At 44.0% G+C, this 27577-nt stretch overlaps 1 protein-coding gene across 1 annotated transcript in view; it reads right to left on the bottom strand.

The window, feature by feature from the left end:
• Positions 1-354: 354 nt before the first annotated feature.
• Positions 355-27577, bottom strand: part of LOC141122076 (uncharacterized) — a 48160-nt gene continuing 20937 nt past the window's right edge. Inside the window, 3 exon segments of the mRNA XM_073611869.1 lie at positions 355-1857; positions 1860-3318; positions 27482-27576. Of these exon segments, the coding sequence (XP_073467970.1) occupies positions 1754-1857; positions 1860-3318; positions 27482-27576 (1658 nt within the window). The 3' untranslated portion in view covers positions 355-1753.

Raw genomic sequence — 27577 nt, forward strand, 5'->3', positions numbered from 1 at the left:
TGTTGCTGTGGCACTGTGGGGTAAAGTCCTTGTCTCCCTCTTCTTCTGAGCCTGCAGTATGTTTCTCTGTGTTGCAGGGCGGGGAGGAGCTGGCGCCATCTTGGTCTCTCTGTATCCCGGCCGGGCTACAGAAAGCACTTAATTTGCGGGGTCCCTCTCTTGTTTTCCACTTAGCTGACATGATCCTCGTGTTACTGCTGAGGTATATAACTCTCAGGGCTTACAAGTTGCTTTGAAGTACACTCAGGAGAGTCTGTGATAGAGGAGCTCCCTTACAGTGCAGCCATTCACTTCTTCAGCTGACCACGCCCCCGGGTACCAAAGATTTTCATCATTGCACCGACACACAGAATATTCTTTTTTCATTGAATAGATATTTTTATTATAATGTTACTTATAACAAGATTGCAGTCATAGAATTAGGAAATAGTAAAGTAAGAAATCCAATTGGTCAGGATGATCACTTGTCTGGAATGTGGAGGCGGAGTCATTATTAATTTGTGTACAATACAATACACAACGTGTTACATTATTATAACAAAGTATTGTAGAAAAGATCACACCATAGAAAATGAAGGTGACATTTGTGTACGAGGAACACCTTAACAATTACCACCATTCTATTCTCCAGGGCCTCTGCTGTCAGAAAATATGTTTGGGGGTTTTATCTCATCTTCAGGCCCAAAATCTACATTTTAATATGTGTGCAAAAATAATACAAAACCAGCTCTGGCGGTGAAAGGGTTAATGTGAGCTAGATGGGATCACTCTGCTGTGGTCACACTCTAAACATTAGAGCTCCCCCTAGCTGCAGCCTGGTAATAACATTGATAGGAGGTCTATTCATTTATCTGCTACATACTTCCCATCATTATATAAACGTCTCCTGACATTTAGGGGTCTATTCATGAATAATTTACATAATAAATCATCCAATGAGAATACATGTACATTCCTTCTGTGTGAATGAGGGGGAAATGGAGTTTAATTGGCTATTTGCTGGTCGAATAATTTCCATTGATTTAAAATAGAAAATACTACATTTACCACTAGCTGGAGATAATTGCTATTATACTTAGCGCCATCTAAAGTCCAAACATAGTATTTCTCATTTTAATTCAATGGTTAGTCTAATAGTGTTGGCTTATTTAAGTTATATCCTTCAGTGTGTACTGTACTGATAAGTGTAGGAGACTAAGAGGTCTGTTTGTTTTTTTAATTATTAGATTAATGTGACAATTATTCATCCAGCTGTTACAATTTCTGGCTGTGATTTAACACAGTGATTTCCTATGATCATCAGCTCCAACTAGTGGCCATAATTCGTTATTTTTCCTGAAATACCTCAATTAGTGCAATACTGCATTATGGTCATTAGATGGAGTCAAGGAAATCAGAGTATGAAGTAAAATAAGCCCAATATTCATCACAGCCGGGTGAATGTCGGTCATAACCGTTCAACTATTTTTTTTTAAACAGACCTCTAAGTGTTAATCTTACACCACAAAATGTACTCAGCCAATGAGAGGTAATGACTCCATTTTTATTTTTCTCCTGCTATCAATGGCCAACACGGTACAACACTTCATCCATGTCTTTGGTGATCTCTGATCTCCTTATGAACTGTTTCTTACATGATGAAGATCAGCCATGGAGTATATCTGAGGTGTATATCAGGGTGTGCTTCTTCCCCACATGAGAGCTGTGATGTCCAGCAACATTCATATAGAAGACATTTCCCGCACTCAAGGCACTAATACACCTCGAGGGTTGTGTGGGATCCCTGATGTACAGGAAGACAGGACTTCAGTGAGGAACAATTCCCTCACTCAGGACAGGAATACGGCTTCTCCCCGTGTGAGATCTCTGATGTTTGGAAAGATGGGACTTCTGTGTAAAACATTTCCCACACTCAGGACAGGAATACAGTTTCTCCCCTGTGTGATATCTCTGATGTGTGTAAAGATACAACTTATCTGAAAAACATTTCCCGCACTCAGGACAGGAATACGGCTTCTCCCCTGTGTGAGATCTCTGATGTCTGTAAAGACTGGACTTTTCTGAAAAACATTTCCCGCACTCAGAACAGGAATACGGCTTCTCCCCTGTGTGAGATCTCTGATGTGTGGAAAGATGGGACTTATCTGAAAAACATTTCCCACACTCAGGACAGGAATACGGCTTCTCCCCAGTGTGAGATCTCTGATGTGTGTCAAGACTGGACTTTACTGAAAAACATTTCCCGCACTCAAGACAGGAAAATGGCTTCTCTCCTGTGTGAGATCTCTGATGTGTGTTAAGATAGGACTTCTGTGAAAAACATTTCCCGCACTCAGGACAGGAATACGGTTTCTCCTCCGTGTGAGATCGCTGATGTGTGTAAAGATTGTACTTCTGTGAAAAACATTTCCCACACTCAGGACAGGAATACGGTTTCTCCTCCGTGTGAGATCGCTGATGTGTGTAAAGATTGTACTTCTGTGAAAAACATTTCCCACACTCAGGACAGGAATACGGCTTCTCCCCTGTGTGAGATCTCTGATGCTTGTCAAGACTGCACTTCTCTGAAAAACATTTCCCGCACTCAGGACAGGAATATGGCTTCTCTCCTGTGTGAGATCTCTGATGTCTGTAAAGATGAGACTTCACTGAAAAACATTTCCCGCACTCAGGACAGGAATATGGCTTCTCTCCTGTGTGAGATCTCTGATGTCTGTAAAGATGAGACTTCACTGAAAAACATTTCCCGCACTCAGGACAGGAATACGGCTTCTCCCCTGTGTGAGATCTCTGATGTCTGTAAAGATGAGACTTCTGTGAAAAACATTTCCCGCACTCAGGACAGGAAAACGGCTTCTCCCCCGTGTGAGATCTCTGATGTGTGTCAAGATAGGACTTCAGTGAAAAACATTTCCCGCACTCAGGACAGGAATACGGCTTTTCTCCTGTGTGAGATCTCTGATGTGTGGAAAGATCAGACTTCACTGAAAAACATTTCCCGCACTCAGGACAGGAATACGGCTTCTCCCCCGTGTGAGATCTTATATGCCTATTAAGATTGGATTTAGAAGGGAAACACTTCCCGCACTCAGTACAGGAAAAGCTCTTCTCTGTTGGAAGGACGGCACCGTCCCTCACAGTCTGAGGTTCCTCAGGATAAGAGGAATACGATGGTCCATCTACACTGTGTGGTGCCGGATGGACATTTGAGGTAGTCGGGTTTTCTCCTGGACTATACTGTGTGATGTCCTCATCTTCTACTTTACAGTCTGGAGACAAAGTGAGACAATCCTCTGAGGTTTTCCTCATCTCCCGTCCATCTACTAAAATAGAAATAAAAAGATTATTACTAGACATGAGCAGCGCCCCCTACTGGTAAACCCCTTCACTGCCAGTGACATTTACACAGTAATCAGTGCATTTTTATTCACGTCGTCCCGTGCAGGAGCGGCCTGCGCGCCCGGTGATCAGCGAGTCTATGAGACTCGCCTGATCGCAGATCAGAGTAAGGGGTCGGTCCCGACCCCTTACCACATGATCAGCTGTCAGCCAATGACAGCTGATCATGTGATGTAAACAAAGCCGGTAATCGGCTATTTTTTCTCCTCGTGCTGACAGCATGAGGAGGAAAAAAAAAAGCCGATCACCGGCGGCCATGAGTTGTTCATCAGTCCCGATCACGGCGATCATCTGTGCCCCCTGCCAGTCACACATAGCAATAGGCAGCAGTGCCCACTAGCGTCACCCATCAGTGCCCACATTGCCACCCATCAGTGTCCACAGTGCCACCCATCAGCGCCCACAATCAGTGCCATAACATCAGTGCCACCTATCAGTGCCCATCAGTGCTGCCCATCATTGCCCCCCCATCAGTGGTACCTATCCATGCCACCTATCTGTGCCACCCATCAGTGCCACCTTATCTGTCCCCATCAGTGCCGCCTTATCTGTGGCTATCAGTGCCGCCTTATCTGTCCCATCAGTGCCGCCTTATCTGTGCCCATCAGTGCCGCCTTATCTGTGCCCATCAGTGCCGCCTTATCTGTGGCTATCAGTGCCGCTTTATCTGTGGCTATCAGTGCCGCCTTATCTGTGCCCATCAGTGCCGCCTTATCTGTGCCCATCAGTGCCGCCTTATCTGTGCCCATCAGTGCCGCCTTATCTGTGCCCATCAGTGCCGCCTTATCTGTGCCCATCAGTGCCGCCTTATCTGTGCCCATCAGTGCCGCCTTATCTGTGGCTATCAGTGCCGCCTTATCTGTGGCTATCAGTGCCGCCTTATCTGTGGCTATCAGTGCCCATCAGTGCAGCCTATCAGTGCCCACCAGTGCCGCCTCATCAGCGCATATCAATGAAGGAGAAAAATTACCTGTTTGCAAAATTTTATAACAAACTATGAAACATGGGGGTTTTTTTTCAAAATTTTCCATCTTTTTTTGTTTGTTTAGCAAAAAAAAAAAAAATCCCAGCTGTGATTAAATACAGTACCAGCAAAAGAAAGCTCTATTTGTGGGAAAAAAAATGATAAAAATTTAATTTGGGTACAGTGTTGTATGACCGCGCAATTGTCATTCAAAGTGCGACAGCGCTGAAAGCTGAAAATTGGTCTGGGCAGGAGGGGGGTTTAAGTGCCCAGTAAGCAAGTGGTTAATTATAGCAAAAAGTAAAAAATATTGCTTTTTTTTCAAAATTGTCGCTCTTTTTTTGTTTGTAGCGCAAAAAAAATGCAGAGGTGATCAAATACCACAAAAAAAAGCTCTATTTGTGGGGAAAAAAGGACGCCAATTTTGTTTGGGAGCCACGTCGCACAACCGAGCAATTGTCAGCTAAAGCGACGCAGTGCCAAATCGCAAAAAGTGCTCTGGTCTTTGGCCAGCCAAATGGTCCGGGGCTGAAGTGGTTAGTAGGAGTTTTTTTTTCACTATATATATATATATATATATATATATATATATATATATATATATATATATATATACATATATATATATATATATACATATATATATATATATATACATACATACACACACACACACACACACAGTGGGGACGGAAAGTATTCAGACCCCCTTACATTTTTCACTCTTTGTTATATTGCAGCCATTTGCTAAAATCATTTAAGTTCATTTTTTCCTCATTAATGTACACACAGCACCCCATATTGTACACACAGCACCTCATATTGTACACACAGCCCCCCATATTGTACACACAGCCCCCCATATTGTACACACAGCTCCCCATATTGTACACACAGCACCCCATATTGTACACACAGCCCCCCATATTGTACACACAGCACCCCATATTGTACACACAGCCCCCCATATTGTACACACAGCACCCCATATTGTACACACAGCCCCCCATATTGTACACACAGCCCCCCATATTGTACACACAGCTCCTCATATTGTACACACATCACCCCATATTGTACACACAGCACCCCATATTGTACACACAGCACCCCATATTGTACACACAGCCCCCCATATTGTACACACAGCCCCCCATATTGTACACACAGCTCCCCATATTGTACACACAGCACCCCATATTGTACACACAGCACCCCATATTGTACACACAGCACCCCATATTGTACACACAGCACCCCATATTGTACACACAGCCCCCCATATTGTACACACAGCACCCCATATTGTACACACAGCACCCCATATTGTACACACAGCACCCCATATTATACACACAGCACCTCATATTGCACACACAGCACCCCATATTGTACACACAGCACCCCATATTGTACACAGCCCCCCATATTGTACACAGCACCCCATATTATACACACAGCACCCCATATTGTACACACAGCACCCCATATTATACACACAGCACCCCATATTGTACACACAGCCCCCCATATTATACACACAGCACCCCATATTGTACACACAGCACCTCATAATGTACACACAGCACCCCATATTGTACACACAGCACCCCATATTGTACACACAGCACCCCATATTGTACACAGCCCCCCATATTGTACACACAGCACCCCATATTGTACACACAGCACCCCATATTGTACACACAGCCCCCCATATTGTACACACAGCACCCCATATTGTACACACAGCCCCCCATATTGTACACACAGCCCCCCATATTGTACACACAGCACCCCATATTGTACACACAGCCCCCATATTGTACACACAGCACCCCATATTGTACACACAGCACCACATATTGTACACACAGCACCTCATATTGTACACACAGCACCCCATATTGTACACACAGCACCTCATATTGTACACACAGCACCCCATATTGTACACACAGCACCCCATATTGTACACACAGCACCCCATATTGTACACACAGCACCCCATATTATACACACAGCTCCCCATATTGTACACACAGCACCTCATATTATACACACAGCCCCCCATATTGTACACACAGCACCTCATATTGTACACACAGCACCCCATAATGACAGAAAAACACAGAATTGTTGACATTTTTGCAGATTTATTAAAAAAGAAAAACTGAAATATCACATGCTCCTAAGTATTCAGACCCTTTGCTGTGACACTCATATATTTAACTCAGGTGCTGACCATTTCTTCTGATCATCCTTGAGATGGTTCTACACCTTCATTTGAGTCCAGCTGTGTTTGATTATACTGATTGGACTTGATTAGGAAAGCCACACACCTGTCTATATAAGACCTTACAGCTCACAGTGCATGTCAGAGCAAATGAGAATCATGAGGCCAAAGGAACTGCCTGAAGAGCTCAGAGACAGAATTGTGGCAAGGCACAGATCTGGCCAAGGTTACAAAAAAATTTCTGCTGCACTTAAGGTTCCTAAGAGCACAGTGGCCTCCATAATCCTTAAATGGAAGACATTTGGGACGACCAGAACCCTTCCTAGAGCTGGCCGTCCGGCCAAACTGAGCTATCGGGGGAGAAGAACCTTGGTGAGAGAGGTAAAGAAGAACCCAAAGATCACTGTGGCTGACCTCCAGAGATGCAGTCGGGAGATGGGAGAAAGTCAACCATCACTGCAGCCCTCCACCATTCGGGGCTTTATGGCGAAGTGGCCCTACGGAAGCCTCTCCTCAGTGCAAGACACATGAAAGCCCGCATGGAGTTTGCTAAAAAACACCTGAAAGTGGTGAGATGGTAAGAAATCAGATTCTCTGGTCTGATGAGACCAAGATAGAACTTTTTGGCCTTGATTCTAAGCAGTATGTGTGGAGAAAAGCAGGCACTGCTCATCACCTGTCCAATACAGTCCCAACAGTGAAGCATGGTGGTGGCAGCATCATGCTGTGGGGGTGTTTTTCAGCTGCAGGGACAGGACGACTGGTTGCAAATCGAGGGAAAGATGAATGCGGCCAAGTACAGGGATATCCTGGACGAAAACCTTCTCCAGAGTGCTCAGGACCTCAGACTGGGCCAAAGGTTTACCTTCCAACAAGACAATGACCCTAAGCACACAGCTAAAATAACGAAGTAGTGGCTTCACAACAACTCCGTGACTGTTCTTGAATGGCCCAGCCAGAGCCCTGACTTAAACCCAATTGAACATCTCTGGAGAGACTTAAAAATGGCCGTCCACCAACGTTTACCATCCAACCTGACAGAACTGGAGAGGATCTGCAAGGAGGAATGGCAGAGGATCCCCAAATCCAGGTGTGAAAAACTTGTTGTATCTTTCCCAAAAAGACCCATCAAAAGGGGCTTCTACTAAATACTGAGCAAAGGGTCTGAATACTTAGGACCATGTGATATTTCAGTTTTTCTTTTTTATAAATCTGCAAAAATGTCAACAACTCTGTGTTTTTCTGTCAATATGGGGTGATGTGTGTACAATATGGGGCGCTGTGTGTACAATATGAGGTGCTGTGTGTACAATATGAGGTGCTGTGTGTACAATATGGGGTGCTGTGTGTACAATATGGGGTGATGTGTGTACAATATGGGGTGCTGTGTGTACAATATGAGGTGCTGTGTGTACAATATGGGGTGCTGTGTGTACAATATGGGGGGCTGTGTATACAATATGGGGTGCTGTGTACAATATGGGGTGCTGTGTGTACAATATGGGGTGCTGTGTGTACAATATGGGGTGCTGTGTGTACAATATGGGGGGCTGTGTATACAATATGGGGGGCTGTGTGTACAATATGAGGTGCTGTGTGTACAATATGGGGGGCTGTGTGTACATTAATGAGGAAAAAATGAACTTAAATGATTTTAGCAAATGGCTGTAATATAACAAAGAATGAAAAATTTAAGGGGGTCTGAATACTTTCCATCCCCACTGTATATATATATATATATATATATATATATATATTACACATACATACACACACACTGTATTGTCAAAAGTATTGGGACGCCTGCCTTTACACACACATGACCTTTAATGGCATCCCAGTCTTAGTCCGTAGGGTTCAATATTGAATTGGCCCACCCTTTGCAGATATAACAGCTTCAATTCTTCTGGGAAGGCTGTCCACAAGGTTTAGGAGGGTGTCTATGGGAATGTTTGACCATTCTTATAGAAGAGCATATGTGAGGTCAGGCGCTGATGTTGGACGAGAAGGCCTGGCTTGCAGTCTCCGCTCTATTTCACCCCAAAGGTGTTCTATCTGGTTGAGGTCAGGACTCTGTACAGGCCAGTCAAATTCCTCCACCCCAAACTCCCTCATCCATGTCTTTATGGACCTTGCTTTGTCCACTGGTCCAAATCATTTGGTGGAGGGGGGATTATGATGTGGGGGGGGGATTATGGTGTGGGGGGGGGGTCATGGTGTGGGATTGTTTTTCAGGGGTTGGGCTTGGCCCCTTAGTTCCAGTGAGGGGAACTCTTAAGGCGTCGGAATACCAAGACATTTTGGACAATTTCACGCTCCCAACTTTGTGGGAGGAGTTTGGGGACGGCCCCTTCCTGTTCCAACATGACTGAGCACCAGAGCACAAAGCAAGGTCCATAAAGACATGGATTTAGCAAGGGTGGTTGGAAATGAACTTCAAGTGCAAAAAAATGACATTATAATAGTAACTAAAACATATAAAATTTAATGTAACAATCTAAAAAATAAAAATTCCAAAGTGCTATAATTGTGGGAACCTCCCAACTAAAAAGTTGTGCATTTGAAGTAAATTTGTATTGCAATTATCTGTAGAGGGGTTTCCACCATCCCTGATAAGTTTAAAAAAAATGTTTATGTCTTCTTCTCATTTTGATGTGTATTACATGTGACATCACATATCACTGGAATTATTACACTTGAAGGTAATCTGTATGGGAAATATCTATAGGAGGGGTTTCCACCATCCCTGCTAAGTTTCATTTTGTATGTCTTATTCTCAGTGTGATGTGTATTATATGTGACGTTACAGATCACAGAGACCGCATTGTGCTAATATTGAAGATTATTGAGATTTCCATACATTAGAGGGTTCCACCATTATTGTTAAGTTATTGATCAGTAAGTTAGCGCTGCACCTTTTTGTGATGTGGGAACACATAACAGTGCTTAGCGGCCTTTCACTGACACTTTTTTATTTTACCTTTTAGATATTTTATATATTAGATTTTATATTTCAGTTGTGCCCAACCAGGCCGCCCTCCATAGAAAATGTGCCTGTCTGCTGAATTCATCTCCCCATTCCTGCACTGATGGGCATTGATAGGTGCCACTGGTAGCACTGATGGGCACTGACAGGTAGCACTGATGGGCATTGATAGGTGCCACTGGTAGCACCCAGCACACCCCGTGCGCACGCCTATGATAGCACTGATTGCTGTATAAATGTCAACAGTGTCAAAAGTGTCTGATCTGTGCGCCGCAATGTCACAGTCCCGCTAAAAATCGCAGATCGCCGCCATTACTAGTAAAAAAAAAATCTTTCCCCTATTTTGTAGACGCTATAACTTTTGCGCAAACCAATCAATATACGCTTATTGTGGGGTTTTTTTTAACAAAAATAAGTTTTAGAATACACATGGGCCTAAACTGAGGAAGAAATTCATTTATTTTTTTTCAAATCTTGGGATATTTATTATAGCAAAAAGTAAAAAATATTGTGGTTTTGTTTCAAAATTGTCGCTTTTTTTTGTTTATAGCGCATAAAATAAAAACCACAGAGGCGATCAAATACCACCAAAAGAAAGCTCTATTTGTGGGGAAAAAAAGGACATCAATTTTGTTTGGGTACAACGTCGCACGACCGCGCAATTGTCAGTTAAAGCGACGCAGTGCCGTATGGCAAAAAATGGCCTGGTCATTAAGGGGGAAAATCTTCCGTTCTGTAAGTAGTTAACCCCTTGCCTACAGGGCACTTTCACCCCCTTCCTGCCCTTCTTTTCTTTTGGTGGTATTTAATCACTGCTGGGTTTTTTACTAGAACAAAAAAAAAATTTGGAAAAAAAAAAAGGTTTTCTTCGGTTCTGTCAGTGAATTTTGTAAATAAGTAATTTCTCCTTCACTGATGAGGCAACACTTATGGGCACCGATCAGATGGCACAGATAGGCATTGATGGGCAGCACTGACTGGCATCACTAATGGGCACTGATTGGTGGCACTTTATTGTAATCAGTGCTCTGATTATATATCTCGATGTCCCCTGTGAGGAGAGGCCGCTGATCGGCTCTCCTCTCCACACATTCTGTCAGTGTGAGGCGATGAGAGACAATTACCAGCATTTCCATGTTTACATATGACCGGCTTTGATTGGACACAGCCGATCACATGGTTAAAGAGCCGCGGCTCTTTACAGAGATCGGGTCGTGCCGTGTCCTTGCAACAAGGTGGGGCAGCTGGGGGAGCTTGCGAGAGCGGGCGTTCTGGGGTGCCGTCAGTCTATCAGCCTCCACCTTCTCTGGGGTCAGATGCTGATCTTCCCTGCACAGAGACTTTAAAGTCATTGTAAAAGTTGGATTTCTTTTTTTAACCACTTCCCTACCTGCCCATAGTCATATGACGTCCACAGATGGGATCTCCCATTCTGGGTGGGCATCATATGACGTCCTGGGATTCCCGGCCGTCTAGGGGGTGCACGCGCCCGCCGCGTTGCTCGGGACCCGGAGCGTGTGCCCGGCGGCCGCGATGTCCGCCGGGCACCCGCGATTGTCCGTTAACCGGGCCGGCATGTGGATCTGTGTGTGTAAACACAGAGATCCACAGCCTGTCAGCTCAGAGGAGAGTGATCTGTGTTCCCAGAACGGAGGAACACTGATCGGTCTCCTCCCCTTGTACGTCCCCTCCCCCTACAGTTAGTAATCACTCCCTAGGAAACATATTAACCCCTCCCTGCCCCCTAGTGGTTAACCCCTTCACTGCCTGTCACATTTACACAGTAATCAATGCAATTGTATAGCACTGATCGCTGTATAAATGTGAATGGTCCCAAAAATGTGTCAAAAGTGTCCGATGTGTCCGCCATAATGTCGCAGTCACAAAAAAAAATCGCGATCGCCGCTAAAAAAATAAATAAATATATTTTTTTTAAAAATGCCATAAATCTATCCCGTATTTTGTAGACGTTATAACTTTTGCGCAAACCAATCAATATACACTTATTGTGATTTTTTTTACCAAAAATATGTAGAAGAATACGTATCGGCCGAAACTGAGGAAAAAATTTTTCTTAAAAATTGGGATATTTATTATAGCAAAAAGTAAAAAATATTGTGTTTTTTTTTTTTTCAAAATTGTCGCTCTTCTTTTGTTTATAGCGCAAAAAATAAAAACCGCAGAGGCGATCAAATACCACCAAAAGAAAGCTCTATTTGTGGTGAAAAAAAGGACATCAATTTTTTTTGGGTACAACGTCGCACGACCGCGCAATTGACGTTTAAAGTGCGACAGCGCTGAAAACTAAAAATTGGCCTGGGAAGGAAGGGGGTGAAATTGCCCTGTATTGAACCGGTTAAACAAACTTGTCATACTTACCTGCTCTGTGTAATGGTTTTGCACAGAGCAGCCCCGATTCTCCTCTTATGGACCCCCCCTCCCCCACATCTGGCTCCTCCTGCCTTCAGAGTTCCCCTATAGGAGGCCGCAAAGTATAGTATAGAGTTCCCCTATAGGAAGCCACAAAGTATAGTATAGAGTTCCCTTACAGGAAGCCACACAGTATAGTATAAAAAGTTCCCCTATAGGAAGCCACACAGTATAGTATAGAGTTCCCCTATAGGAAGCCACACAGTATAGTATAGAGTTCCCCTATAGGAAGCCACGAAGTATAGTATAGAGTTCCCTTACAGGAAGCCACACAGTATAGTATAAAAAGTTCCCCTATAGGAAGCCACACAGTATAGTATAGAGTTCCCCTATAGGAAGCCACACAGTATAGTATAGAGTTCCCCTATAGGAAAGTACAAAGTATAGTATAGAGTTCCTCTAAAGCAAGATAAAAAAACTTCTGCCTTTAGAATCACTTGCTTCCTTCTCTTGCCCAGGACTACATGTCCCATGAGGCATTGCTCCTCACACATTCAAGTTCTTAGGCATTTACTGACATGTATGGATGGTATACTGAGCTGTATTTTCGAATATGTAAAAAAAATAATGCATTCTGTATGAAGGCCAATTAATCAACTGACCAACTAATCGATTATGAAAATAGTTGACAACTAGTTTCAAAATCGATTAGTTGTTTCAGCCCTACATCTCTAAATCTCCTACCAGTTCATGTCTTTATTCATGGACCTTAGTCAGAGAGTGAGGAAACAATGAGAACTGTCTTTTATAGGAGTGACAGTGATGAGGGGATTATAGGACGAGTGTCCTCACCCCCTCTATCACTATCACTCTATCACAATTGCCATCTTCCCAACACAAGAAGTCCTGCACTTCCTTATTTAGTCCATGATTTAGTCATGAATAACAGCGGGTCTGAGCCCCACACAAGGTCAGAGAGTGAGGATGGGATGTGATCTTCCTGTGTGGAATCCCGGGAATACAGAGGACGGGGACATCTCTCTGGTGGGTTCCCATTACTGGATCCATCTGTAGGAAACACACACACTGACTGAATACATTGTTTCTATGTGTTTATCAGATGATGGGGGATCTAGGTGGACCCTCCGTACTGCTCTCTCCTTTACAATAAAGTCTCCTCTTACCCGGTGATGTGAGGGGCGGCTGATTGTCCATCATGACGTCCTTGTAGAGATCCTTGTGTCCTTCTAAATACTCCCACTCCTCCATGGAGAAATAGACAGTGACATCCTGACACCTTATAGGAAGCTGACACACACAATGATACAGTCACCATCCAGACACATCCCTTGTCTGTTACTGGATAATGTCCCAGAATTCCCAGAATCCTCCTCACCTCTCCTGTCAGCAGCTCCATCATCTTCTTGGTGACTTCTAGAATCTTCTCCATGTTGTGTCTCTCAGGTTTTAGGGAGTCACATGGAGGCACTGTGATGGTCATATGATCACCTGACTTCACAAGAGGAAATCTCTGTATTGAGGAACCAATAGGAATATCATGTTAGAATCCCAGAATCCTCCTCACCTCTCCGGTCAGGTCTGTGTTTTATTAATAGAGATAAGAGTGATGTCATGTGACCTCCCAGAATCCTCCTCACCTCTCCAGTCAGCAGGTAGATGATCTCCAGGGTGAAGTTTAGTATCTTCTCAGTCATGTGACTCCGGTCCTCCTCCATCCTCACTGGTGCCGTCATTTGATCTATACAGGTCTCCGTGTAGACGGATAACTTTAGGAAATGAAAGTAAGAATTATTTGGATGGGGGGGCATGGCTTGATGGTGAAGAGAGCAGTCGCATAGACTCACACTCACAGACATGGTGAAATACGGGTAGCCTAGGCCCTCACACACGGCAGAACAACTGGCGTGGTTCCGGATGCAAGATGGCGCTGAGACACATGCAGAGCATGCAGGCACGCTGCAGGCTTTCTCCTCTGCTGTCCAGGGCTCTGCAACAGGGGTGAGTGCTTTAATTCCTGCTATATTTAACATGCAAACAGCTGGGTTATAAGCTCCCCGCTAGCAGCCGAATAGCGCCGCTAAAAGGAAGGTAAAGCGCCGCTAAAACTAGCAGCGTTTTACCGTCAACGCATGCCCGCTGCAGTGTGAAAGCAACCTAAAGTGATACAGAAAATTTTTACATTTAAACATTTATTAAACAAAACAAACCTCCAATCAGTTCACTTGTATGTAGAATTTAGATTAAAAAAATATAAAAAAAACTATATCTTAAAAACAAATACACAAAAACAGGTAATCAAAACTTTTGGATGAAAAAAAATGGGCTAATTTTACTGCTTTAGTTTTTTTTTGTAATTTATTAGTGTATTTTTTTTTTAATTGCATTTGAAAGACCGCTGCGCAAATACCGTGTGACATAAAGTATTGCAACAACCGCTATTTTATTCCCTAGGGTCTCTGCTAAAAAAAATATATATATAATGTTTGGGGGTTCTAAGTGATTTTCTAGCAGAAAATACAGGATTTTTACTTGTAAGCAACAAATGTCAGTAAAGATTTAGTCTTTAAATGGTTAAACTGAGAGCTTCTACACACAGAGTTCAGTCCATTCATAAGTGTAAACATTGTATCTCTTCAGGTTCTTTTTATTAGATTTGGCAGGCTGCCCAGAGAGGGGGAGAAGTCGCTTCACAGAAGAATACAGGCAACTTGTATTGACAGAAGTCATTTGCAAGTCGCGCTGCGTTATATCTGCCTTTTTTATCAGCACAATCGGCCGATGCCGATTAAGTAAAAAACACCAAATATCGGCCGATATATCGGTCGACCTCTACTGTGAACCCCATATCTGTAACTATGCGTGATACTACTAGTGAGATGACGGCACTTCGCGCCAAGATCGACGATTTGGAAAATCGTTCTCGCAGGAACAGTCATAGATTTGTGGGATTCCCGGGACGCGCGGAAGGCCCCCATCCTGAAAAGTTTCTTTATTTTTGGTTGCGGGATATTTTTGGTAAAGATGCACCCTCATTCTCACATGTTATAGAGCGTGCGCATCGCACTCCTCCTCACCCCCCTCCAGCGGGTACCCCACCACGCTCCATTATTGCACGCATCCTTAATTTCCAGGATAAAGTGGCCATCCTACGCCTTGCGCAAGAAAAAGGCCCGCTTAAATTTAATGGTAACAATATTTCTGTTTATCCAGACTTTTCTGCTGAAGTTCAACGCCAACGGATCTCCTTCTCGGCAGTGAAATCTCGTCTGTCCTATGCCATGCTCTTCCCTGCCAAATTGCGCATTATTCATGATGGCAAGGCCCATTTCTACACCAGCCCCAAGGAAGCCATGGTGTGGCTGAATGATCAATATGGAGCAGCCCACAGACGCAGAGGTGATTGAAGTTACCACTAACCTACGATGATACTTACCAGTTGCCTTAATACAGGCCCCGTGCACCCCTGTATGACTCGGTGCCTTTTCGGTAATTCACAATGCCAGTAGTTTTCGCCATCTGGCCTTTTTACTTGGCGAGACCTGCACCCTACTGTGCCAGATAGGGTGTCTACTTCTCCATTTCTCCAGGCCTCCATCTCTAAATTTTCTCCTGCACTTGTACTGTTTGCCATCCTGACCTGTCTGGAGTGAAGGCCATCAGATTTTGCACTTTCTTCCGCACGGACGACTAGGCCATGCATTTTACACCAGGACATGATCAAAGTTTTTTTTGCCACCAGTTGGGAGCCTCACCAGATCTCACGTTACCCTCTTACCGATTTGTGGCGAGGCCACGGAACAGTTTTTGACCTCCACGGTTTTCTAGTTAGGAAGGTCTTTCAGTTTGGGATCCGAAGCTCGCTATGTTTGGGATGGCCGAGTGGGATGGGGGGCAAGGAGTTTTAAGGGACTTTGTTGGTGCTTTCTTTTTATCCCTTTTCCAGCTCACCTCTGCAATTTTTTACTCGAGAGACATTTTTTTCTCAGGTTACTGCCTACGGCAGTATGTTAATGCTTCTGTTTTTATTTTTTTTTTCCTTTTCTATTTTTGGCTCCTGTTACCCTGCTGGCAGATCCATGCACTTTTTGTTCATGTGCTTGTATGTGCTTCAGGTGGCACGGCCTGTCTGGTCATGTATGTATTGGTTCAAGTGTTTATCTGTGCTTATTCATTAAAAAACCTGTGGCTATCTAATTCATACCATGCTACTCACACTAACTATTCCAGGGGGGTATCTATCCTACTGGCTAAATCTCTCCCAGCTGAGATGATAAAAGTTAAAACAGACCCTGAAGGGCGGTTTATTGATCTTACTTTACAGATTTCCACTGTAACCTTTACTCTGGTGAACATTTAGATCCCCCCTGTTTTCAGTGGAGGTACTCTCCAAATTGTCCCTCCAACTACTGAATAGACCCCCCGGCCCCCTGCTTTATGTGGGGGATTTTAATGCGGTCTTAGACCCAGCAATGGACCATCTGGGAGGTGGAGGTAGGTCCTTTCCCTCATTTGTAGACTGGGTTCAGGTGCACGGCCTAACAGAGGTGTGGCGTTGGAAACATCTGGATGTGCGCCATTTTTCCTGCCATTCGGATTATTTTCACACCATGTCCAGACTGGACTTGGCGTTTGCTCCGCCGGAGACCATTCCTTGTTGATTCCACCGTTTCATATCTGCCCAGAGGAGTTTCGGATCATGCCCCTCTCTCTGTGGACCCCCTCCTGCTCCCAGGTTTGGGGGCTGCTTTGTGGTGCCTGAACTCATACTGGTTGGAGGACGAGGTAGTGCAGGGGGAATGTAGGATGGGCATTTCTAATTACTGGAAAGATAATTTGGGTAAAGTGGACCCCTCCATAGAATGGGCCGCATTCAAGACCACACTGATGGCCACCTTTATGTCTATCACGGGGATCTTACGGAAAAATAACCAGATGCTTACTGAGGAACTTGAGACTGTTATGGTGCGCGCAGAGTCTGCTTATGCCTCTAACCCTGCCTCAGACACGAGAGAAGCATGGTTACAGAGCCGCAGGGAGTATGAACTCCGTCTGCCGGATCTCACACAAAAGCGCATGTTGCATGTTTCTCAGAAATCGTTTGAACAAAGCTGGACGTCTCTTGGCATATCTGATCAGACCTGACCATTCTCCCATTTCCATACCACGTATCATTACTGCCCAAGGTACCATTAGTGATAACCCAGGGGATATCTTGGATTCCTTTTTATGTTTTTACAAAGAGTTGTATATATCTCTAGGGTTGACTATGATGAATCTCAGCTGACTGACTACTTAGCTGACATATCTCTTCCCTCCTTATCAGGTGAGGGGCGTGATATGCTGGAGGCACCTATCTCAGCTGAGGAGATTACTACAGCAATCTCCCAAATGCCCGCACATAAGACTCCTGGACCTGGCGGCTTCCCGACCGAATGGTATACAAAATTTAAAGACCTTTTGTCCCCTTTCCTCTTGCGGACATATAACAAAGCCCTAGATGATGGGACCCTCCCCCCAACGATGCGAGAGGCCCTGATAATACTCCTATTAAAACCCCGAAAGGACCCACTTAATTGTGAATCTTACCGTCCAATTTCTCTCATTAATGTGGACGTTAAGATTCTGGCCAAAATATTAGCAAACCGTTTGAATAATGTAGTCACATCCCTGGTCAACAGTGACCAGGGAGGCGTTATACCCGTCAGGTCTACCAGAATGAACATTTGCAGATTGCTTCACAACCTGCAATATCCACACGACTGTCCCCCTACCCGCGCCATTGTGTCCTTGGACACCTGTAAAGCATTTGATAGTGTGGAGTGGCCATAACTTTTCCGAGTTTTACAGAAGTATGGCTTTGGCCCCCATGTTGTAGCATGGATAAAACTACTTTATACCTCCCCGGTAGCTCTGGTTCGGGTCAATTCCACTATTACTGATCCCTTCCCGATCACTAGGGGCACACGACAGGGGTGCCCGTTGTCGCCCCTCTTGTTCGCCCAGGCCATGGAGCCGCTTGCAGTTGGCATTCGCTCCTCCCCCTTAATTAAAGGACTTCCGACTACTAATATAGAGGAGCGCATTTCACTTTATGCGGATGACACATTGGTGTATCTGGCTGATACGAATGAGTCACTGCGGGCCTTGCTGGAGGAGATCACTACCTTTGGGGACTACTCTGGATTCCGGGTTAACTGGGACAAGTCCAGCCTTTTTCCCTTAGATGTGAACAACCCTCTCCATATTCACCCGGCCTGCAGGCTCCAGGTGGTGTCCTCCTTTAGATATCTCGGAGTTTTGGTTCAGACCCCCTTATCTTTATATGTTACCAATAATCTAGATCCTTTGTTGGTCCGCCTTCAGGAACAGACTAAACAGTGGATGGACTTACCTCTGGACCTCATGGGGAGGGCCAATATTCTTAAGATGATTTATTTACCAAGATTGCTCTATATCCTTACAAACTTCCCATGTAAAATACCTAAAGCTATCTTCAAACGCATAGATACGATATGTACTACTTTCCTTTGGAAGGGCGGATCCCCCAAAGTGGCACTCGAAACACTGAGGTTACCAGCCCATTTGGCAGGCCTAGCGTTTCCTAATTTTTTTCTATATTATTTGGCATCCCAGCTGGTGCACATACATGATTGGCTAAGTCCAGTTCCAGCCAATGCCTGTGCAGCCACGGAGGGGGCCATTGCATCTTCCCTGGAAACCCTACATAATATAATATATAGAGGCCGGGTCCCCGACCACCCCGGAACCTCCATACTCTCCACTTCCCTTTCATTATTCAAATACATTATTATGAAGATAGCTAAACATTCCTGGCTGAAGTCCCCTAACAACCCCCTGTGGTTTAACCCTAATCTGCAGGAATTGTACTCTCTTCCAGATGCCAATCAATGGTACTCTAAAGGGGTTAAATATTTATGTCACCTGTACAATGCACAGGGCTTTAAAACTTTTTTCACAGCTACGTTTGGACTTTGACCTACCAAGATCGTACTTATTTTATTTTATTACTACCAGCTCAGACATGCTATACATGCCCAATTTGGTACCCTGGCTGACCCCACTGACCTGCCCCCATCCCACTAAACTAGTATCCACTTACTATGCAGCCCTAATGTCTGACTTTAACCCTAGGTTTCATAAAGCACAAGTAAAGTGGCCATCGATGGATATTTCCATGGTAACTGAGGACTGGTCAGAATTTAGTGACACGTATAAAACTTCTCTTATGTCTTCCCGAGACCGCATCATACAGGTTAAAATTTTTCATCAGACCCACCTTACTCCAGCTAGACTACATAGGATGGGTCTCTTGCCCTCGGCTGTCTGTTTCCGTCTCTGTGGCCAGGAGGCTGACTTCCTACATTGCTTCTGGTCGTGCCCGATAGTCAGGGACTTCTGGGAGGAAGTGGGTGCTTTTATCTCGACAGTGTTGGGCCTCCCTAACATAATTCACCCCAAGAATTGCCTGTTAGGCATTTTTGGCGACCTACACATATCGCCCCGTGCTAAGAGACTGCTCCGTATACTTTATTTTTATGTTAAAAAGTCTATCTTACTGTCCTGGAAGGGTGCACAGACCTCTCTGAAATCCCTCTGGTTAAAACTTATTAATGATTCTATTCCACTGTATAAACTGACTTTTGAAATCCGGAAACAGAATAAAACCTTTCATAAAATTTGGGGTAAATGGTTGGCTAGTCCGTTAACCCTTTCTCAACACCGATTTTGGTACACTTGATTGACCATTGATAGGCCGTGCCCCAGGGATCTCTAATACCTGGTCCTTTACTACTGTTATGCTATACTAGTATGCCTATATCCCTTATTATTATAACTATCTCAGGCCCTTTGCAATGATTTCTGTCTATTTTTATATGCTTGAACATGTTGCATTTCGGTCCCTACTTCTGTATGACCAGATTGTCAGATGCTCTTGGGTTTTTTTTTTTTTTTTTTCTTTTCTTTTGTTTGTGCTTGTTTTTTATTTTCGTTGGTTTGTTTTAAACCTAAACCTAATAAAAATATCTTTAAAAAAAAAAGAATTATTTGGATGGTGTTGGTCACACAATAATAGGATGTGGATGTGAGGGGGTAATAAGAGGGTTGCTTTATATTTAAGAACTACTGCCGCCATGGGAACACATTTAGTCTGGACTGTTTAGTGTTTGTTACATCTTGGAGGACCTGGGACCCTCTTGGCTTACTGGATCAGATATTCCCTTTTCTCTGTTGGGATTGTTTCCTTTCTGAACTGGTTTTCAGCTGAAACATAATCCCCCAATGAGTGAAGGAACTCCCTTCTTCATCTTACTTGATAACCCAGAACAAATCACGTGACCACTGAGACAAATGAGATCGTTAAGGTTGCCAGTTCTGTAAGGTCTGAAAAAAAGGTGCAGTTGGGGTGGGAGGGTCATCACAGACCCAGAGACCCCCTCTTTCCCTTCAGAGTCCCCCTGAGCCCTCTATCCCCTATTCCCTCAGAGCCCTGCAGACTGACTACCCCCTCAAGGGTCTCAGAGTCCTTCAGCTACATTACCCCTTCAGAGGCCCCTGAAGTCTTTCAGCTTTACTAAACCCTCAGAGCCCCTCAGTTCCTCTACTTCCCTCAGAGATCTCAGTATTTTCCTCCCTCTGACACCAATGATGGAACATATTCTTCATGGCAGGCTGGGGAATGTTTTCTTCCTCCTGACCAGCAATGTAAGAGGCTCTATGCTCCATACTCCTGACCCCTGCACTCCATCATTGTGTTGGCTGCATATTATAATGATTGCCGTTGGCTGCCTGTGTAGTGTAATAATTGTCCTTTGTAGGCCATGTATGGTCAGGATGGTCATTGTCTTGTCTATTTATTGTTAGTGATGTTTGTTTAGAGGAACATATTACTAGAATTTATCTCCAAAATGAAGAGAATGTTCCGGCCCCATAAATGGGGAAATGTTCTGACCCTGAAGGGGTTAATCTACAAATAATAAATATTTGGGTAGTGCTTTCACTATGGACAAAATATCTGAATCCACAACACGATAGTTCCAATAAAACTTTCTGATAACAAAGTGTCAGACAACTCCTGGGGTAACCTGGCAGCACTTACTCAGAAACCCCCCCGGCTGTAGATGATAGGTGTGCTGGGCTCTGTAGTCCCACAGAATTTGTGGTGCCTGTGAACCAATAGATGCCTCTATAGCAGTAAATGGGGAATACCAACATAAGGAGCAGAAGAGCCAATCCACTACCAGGGTCCTGACTGCAGATACTCCGGTGGATGGCGGGCCGGATACCACTTAGGTGTAACCAGAGAGGGCGCCTCTCCTAACCTGGTGACATCCGATGTGTTTGGATTGGAAAATGCCAATCTGTGTCCAGAAGGGCTATTGGCAGGTGAAGAGGTCCTAAAAAACATTCCTACCTCCGCCCAGATTCCTTAACCATTTATAGCCCAGAATAGCTTAAAGGGGAAGTAAACCCCGGTGGGTTTACTTCCTCTTTTTTCCCCCTGCAAAGTAAAAGCATAATGAGCTAGTATGTATCGCACACTAGCCCATTATGTGGCACTTACCTGCAAACGAAGCCTGCACTGTCCCCGCTGGTGGCCGCATCCATCTTCGCCCCTCTTCCTTCCAGGGCCGCGGACTTTGGTTCTGTGACTGGACGGAGATGTGTGACGTCACTCCTGCGCATGCACATGGGAGCCATCAGTCATAGCACTTGCTACTGAGGAAACGGCTCGGAGGGTCATTTCTTCACAGCGCATGCGCCGCTGACGTCAGAGCAAGAGTATATGGTAAATATCTCCTAAAACCATGCAGGCTTAGGAGATATTTACAGTACCTACAAGTAAGTGTTATTATAGGGTTACCTGTATATAAAAGTGGTGTAACTAGGTTTACAACCCCTTTAATACATCTTCTATATCATCATATATCACTAAACTCATACAAAACTTTATTTATAATCATCAATATGTGGTAACACAATATAAAAATACTACAAAAATGTACAAAAAATAGATGAATCAAAAGAAAACAACTCAATATCAATATCCAGTTTAGCCGGAACAATTGTATTCAGCTCAAAAATCTATTTTAATTCCCATCTGGATGTCTTTTTGATAAAACTGCCCCTCCCCCAATCCAAGTTCACATCCCATCCCCCCAAAATCCAGCCCCTTTCAGACTCCTATTGTGAGACTCATCATAGTATCTCTGGAGGGGCGCTGATCATTCCTGTGTAAAATCTTACAGAAATCTTCCCTAATCCCAACCTTTAATTATCATTTCATTCCCCCCACATACAATGTCTGGAACCGACATTTACTGACATCAATAACTCCCCTCGTGGTACAGACCAGAAATTCCCTCATTGTAATATACGGGGTTATTCTACATTTCCACACTATATATATGTGTATCGTCATCTGCTGGAGATAAAAGACATCACAGTGACTATGGAGGAAGAGGACGGACATGACGGGGGGTTACTGGGTGTAAATAGAAAATAAGATCTTATTACCTCCTCTACTGCCACTTCCAGCAATGTCTCCCCCTCTACTTCCTCCCAACTCACCTCTCACCCGGAACTTCCTGTCTGTCCCTGACATCACTTCCGGTCTGTTCCTGACATCACTTCCTGTCTGTCCCTGACATCACTTCCTGTCTGTCTTCCATTGGAGACTTCCTGTTTCAGTAGAAGTGAGATCACCATCTTGTGGAGTTCGGAGGAACTGCAGCCCAAGAAATGTCTCGTAGTGTGATTACAGCCTTCCCATTGCTTCCAGATGATGTAGAACAGTCCCGGGATTTAGTCCTCTGTCCCATCATGTCCTCATCTCACAGGTTCCAGGACTCAGAGTGTCAGTGAGGGGATGACGGCTGAAATAATTTCTGGATCCCATCACCAGACACTGCAATTATAGCCGACTGTGGGGAGCAGTGATCTCCTTTCTGTCAGTGATAGTAGAACTCCGACATCAGCAGAGAGGGAGCGGGAGTGTGTGATCAGGTAATGGAACCCACCACTGACCACCAATGCTGGGCTGGAGTTACACTTTATTCTCACTGACACCAACAATGAGACTTATTTTATTTCACTGACACCAACAATGGGTCTTGTTTTATCTCCCTGACACCAACAATGGGACTTATTTTATCTCACTGACACCAACAATGGGACTTATTTTATCTCCCTGACACCAACAATGGGACTTATTTTATCTCCCTGACACCAACAATGGGACTTATTTTATCTCCCTGACACCAACAATGGGACTTATTTTATCTCCCTGACACCAACAATGGGACTTATTTTATATCACTGACACCAACAATGGGACTTATTTTATCTCACTGACACCAACAATGGGACTTATTTTATTCATACTGACACCAACAAGGGGACTTATTTTATCTCACTGACACCAACAATGGGACTTATTTTATCTCACTGACACCAACAATGAGACTTATTTTATCTCACTGACACCAACAATGAGACTTATTTTATATCACTGACACTAACAATAGGACTTATTTTATCTCACTGACACCAATGTTGGATGTCAGGGAAATCATGTCTATGGTGATTTGCTAACTGGAGTGAGATCCTTGGTTGGTGGAGGAGGAATGAGGGGAGAGATATAACCAGCTATGATAGAGTTCTCACAGCCTGCAATACTGCTGACCACCACTGGAGGGAGACTCCCCATCATTTATCTGGCTGGACACACACAGGCAGATACAAATCTTTCATACAATCTAAGGAGTGTGGAGCAGACAAGTGATCCCCACACACTTCAGAGGATCCCCCAAATGATCCTTCAATCTAGAATCCTGGTGTTACAAAAAACACAGCACTAGGTGTGCGCTCCTTCCATTTCTGTTTTTTTCTTGTAGAATCCTGGTGTGATGACTTCTTCCCCCTCCTCCGCACACATGATTGCAGATTGGATGAAGTGTGTGATGTGAGTGGTGTGCCGGGCAGTGATACACACACACATACAGATCCTTGTCTGCCAGATAAATGTAATAAAATACATCCAATATTCATCATAGCTGGGCGAATGTTGGTCACATTTGTTATTTTTTGTTTTTTTAACAGACCTCTAAGTGTTTGTGAAATCTCACACCACAAAATGTACTCAGCCAATGAGAGGTAATGACTCCATTTTTATTTTTATACTGCTATCAATGGCCAACACGGTACAACACTTCATCCATGTCTTTGGTGATCTCTGATCTCCTTATGAACTCAGGGATGTACAATTCCTATCGCCTGACACCCGGGACATGCAGTTCTGAGGGCCGGACAGGTTGTTTTTTAACATTTAGCCCTGCTGTGGGCGAGCAAGGAGCAGGTTTACTTGTTGGATGGAAGCATTTGGGTGGCTGAGCAAATGTTTTCACACCCCCTGGTAAAGTGCCCGCACCCCGACACACACCCGCTATGTATCCCGGGCTCCTCTTACCCATCTGTGGACCCGGGACCAGCATAGCGGGTGATGATGGGTAGAGGGGAGGGAGGAGAGAGGACACACATCCGCTCTCCTCCTCTTCTTCTTCCTGACCCGGAAGTGATATGTATGACATCACTTCCGGGTCCCTGGTGACAGTTTCCCCGACTATCAAAGCCGGGATAGAATATAATGCAGTGTGATCTGTATTACATTACATTCAGTGGAGCACAGGGGAGACATTGGGGGTCTTTTAGACCCTGGATGTCTCATTAAAGAGAACTTGTCACCAAAAAATCATCACATAGGGGACTTTTTGTCCTCTACGTCAGTGTTTCTCAACTATTTTTTCAGTCAAGGCGCCTTCCAAAATCATGGACAGTCTTGAGGCGCCCTCCAAAATTATGGACAGTCTTGAAGTTCTCCAATCTAAAATGTAAAAACTATTCTAATAGTTCTACATAATACAACAACATCAACACACATAGGACACCCAACTTTATAATTGATTTATTCTTCCAAAGCAAATAAACTTTTGCAAACTGGTACTGACTAGTATTCCAATGTTTCTCTTATCCCTCAGTTTTTCTCCATCCCTCAGTTAATGAGACCCCAAAGCTGATGGAGAGAGGCGGGGGAGGGTCACACAAGGATGATATTTAGGCAACTGACATCCTCCTTATCAGCTCATGATATCATTAGTCGTTGGGAGGTTGGCAGCTAGAAGGTTGTAATGGTGTACAATGAAAACCTGAGACTTTGTGTAACTAAAAGGCTTCATCTACTCTCCGGCTTGTATACAATTTTGAGGCAATTGTTCAGTATTTTGCCAAGGCACCCCTGAAGAAACCTCAAGGCACCCCGGTTGAAAAAGGCTGCTCTATGTGATGAAAAATATATATATTTTTTTAATAGTACAAAATGTAATTTAAACCCAGGCACATAAACGCCCCCAAAAAACCTCTGAGGCCCCGCCCCCACATATACACACGTACAAACATAAAATCACACATTGGGGCGCCTACGGCTAAAAATGTTGATTGCGATACACATGTTGCATATCGCCGCACACACCGGAGTGAGAGCAATAATTCTATTACCAGACTTCCTCCGTAACACTAAACTTATGATCTCTAGGGGGCTTTTAAAGCATCACCTATAGAAAATATAGCGTACTGAAGTTTGTAACCATTTCACAAGCGCACACAAAGTTAAGGTTTGATATGTTAGGTATCTATTTACTTGGTGCAACCTTGTTTTTTTATTTTACCAAAAATTCAGTAATTTATTGTGTTTTTGTGCCCCCTAAAATGAACTTTAGTCTGTTTTTTTACAGAAATGTTTTGTTTCCTTGACTTTTGCGATAATATCGCGTGACAGTGATGGTGAACCTTGGCACCCCAGATGTTTTAGAACTACATTTCCCATGATGCTCAACAACAGTGCCAAGTGCATGAGCATCATAGGAAATGTAGTTCCAAAACATCTGGGGTGCCGAGGTTAACCATCACTGCTCTAGGGTGTCTGCTTTCAGAAAATATTACTTGGGGCAACCTCGGCTTTTATATTTTACCAAAGAATTGGGTAATTTATTGTGTTTTTGTGCCCCCTAAAATGAACTTTAGTGTGTTTTTTACAGAAAATTTGCGTTTCCTAGACTTTTGTGATAAAATCGTGTGACTAAAAAATTGGAACTACCACTCTTTTATTCTTTAGGGTGTCTGCTTTCAGAAAATATACTGTATAATGTTTTGGGGGTTTTATATAATCTTCAGGCCTAAAATGATTTTTTAACTCCTTCCCACCTGGCCTATAGCAGAATGACGGCCAGGCGGGGGTTCCATTATCCTGAATGGAGGTCATATGACATCAAGAAGAATAAGCCGCTCGGGCGCGTGGTGATCGGTGGTGCGGTGTGTCGGTCTGACACACCGCATCTCCAATCTCAGTAAAGAGCCTATGACATAGGCTCTTTACCATGTGATCAGCTGTGTCCAATCAAAGCTAATCACATTATAACCAGAAAGTGCCGGTTATTGGCTTTCATTTATTCATGCTGACAAGGAGAGGAGAGCCAATCAGTGACTCTCCTGACAGGGGGGATCTGCACTGATATTCAATATTGATCATCAGTACAGGCCCATCAGTGATGATCAACAGTGATGACCACCAGTTCCCACCAGGTATGCCAATCAGTGCCCATCGGGGATGCCTGTCAGTACGGCCTTATCAGTGTCACCCATAAGTGCTGCATATTAGTCCCTCCTCATCAGTGAAGGAGAAAACTTACTTATTTACAACATTTTATAACAGAAACAGAGAAACTTTAAAAAAAAAAAATCTGTCTTTTTTTCATTTGTAGCACAAACAATAAAAACCTCAGTGATGATGAAATACCCCCAAAAGAAAGCTCTGTTTATGTGGAAAAAGATACAAATTTCATTTGGGTACAGTGTTACATAATCACGAAAAAGTCATTCAAAGTGTGAGAGCGCTGAAAGATGAAAATTGGCCTAGGCAGGAAGGGGGGTAAAAGTGTCCGGTATTGAAGGGGTTAAATGTTTGGGCAAAAACCCCCACAAAACGGCTCTGGCAGTGAAAGGGTTAAAGGAAATGTTCACCTTCAGGAAGATGTTACATGTTCCTGCAGCGGCTCAGCGATCCGAGTCCTCTGTAGTGGCTTGTAGTTTTCAATGAACTCCCACACCACTGTTGAGCACTCTGGTAGATGAGGAACAAGGAGACTGTCATAAGGGACAAGGAGATTGGGACCCCGATTTAGTTTTCAAAAAATGTCCACATCCCTGGAACTGTTTCTTACATGATGAAGGTCAGCCATGGAATATATCTGAGGTGTATATCAGGGTGTTCTTCTTCCCCACATGAGAGCTGTGATGTCCAGCAACATTCATATAGAAGACATTTCCCGCACTCAAGGCACTAATACACCTCAAGGGTTGTGTGGGATCCCTGATGTACAGGAAGACAGGACTTCAGTGAGGAACAATTCCCTCACTCAGGACAGGAATATGGCTTCTCCTCCGTGTGAGATCTCTGATGTGTGTAAAGAATGGACTTATCTAAAAAACATTTCCCACACTCAGGACAGGAATACGGCTTCTCCCCATG

This window comes from Aquarana catesbeiana, unplaced genomic scaffold (genome assembly GCF_042186555.1).
Source record: "Aquarana catesbeiana isolate 2022-GZ unplaced genomic scaffold, ASM4218655v1 unanchor238, whole genome shotgun sequence".
Lineage (NCBI taxonomy): Eukaryota > Metazoa > Chordata > Amphibia > Anura > Ranidae > Aquarana > Aquarana catesbeiana.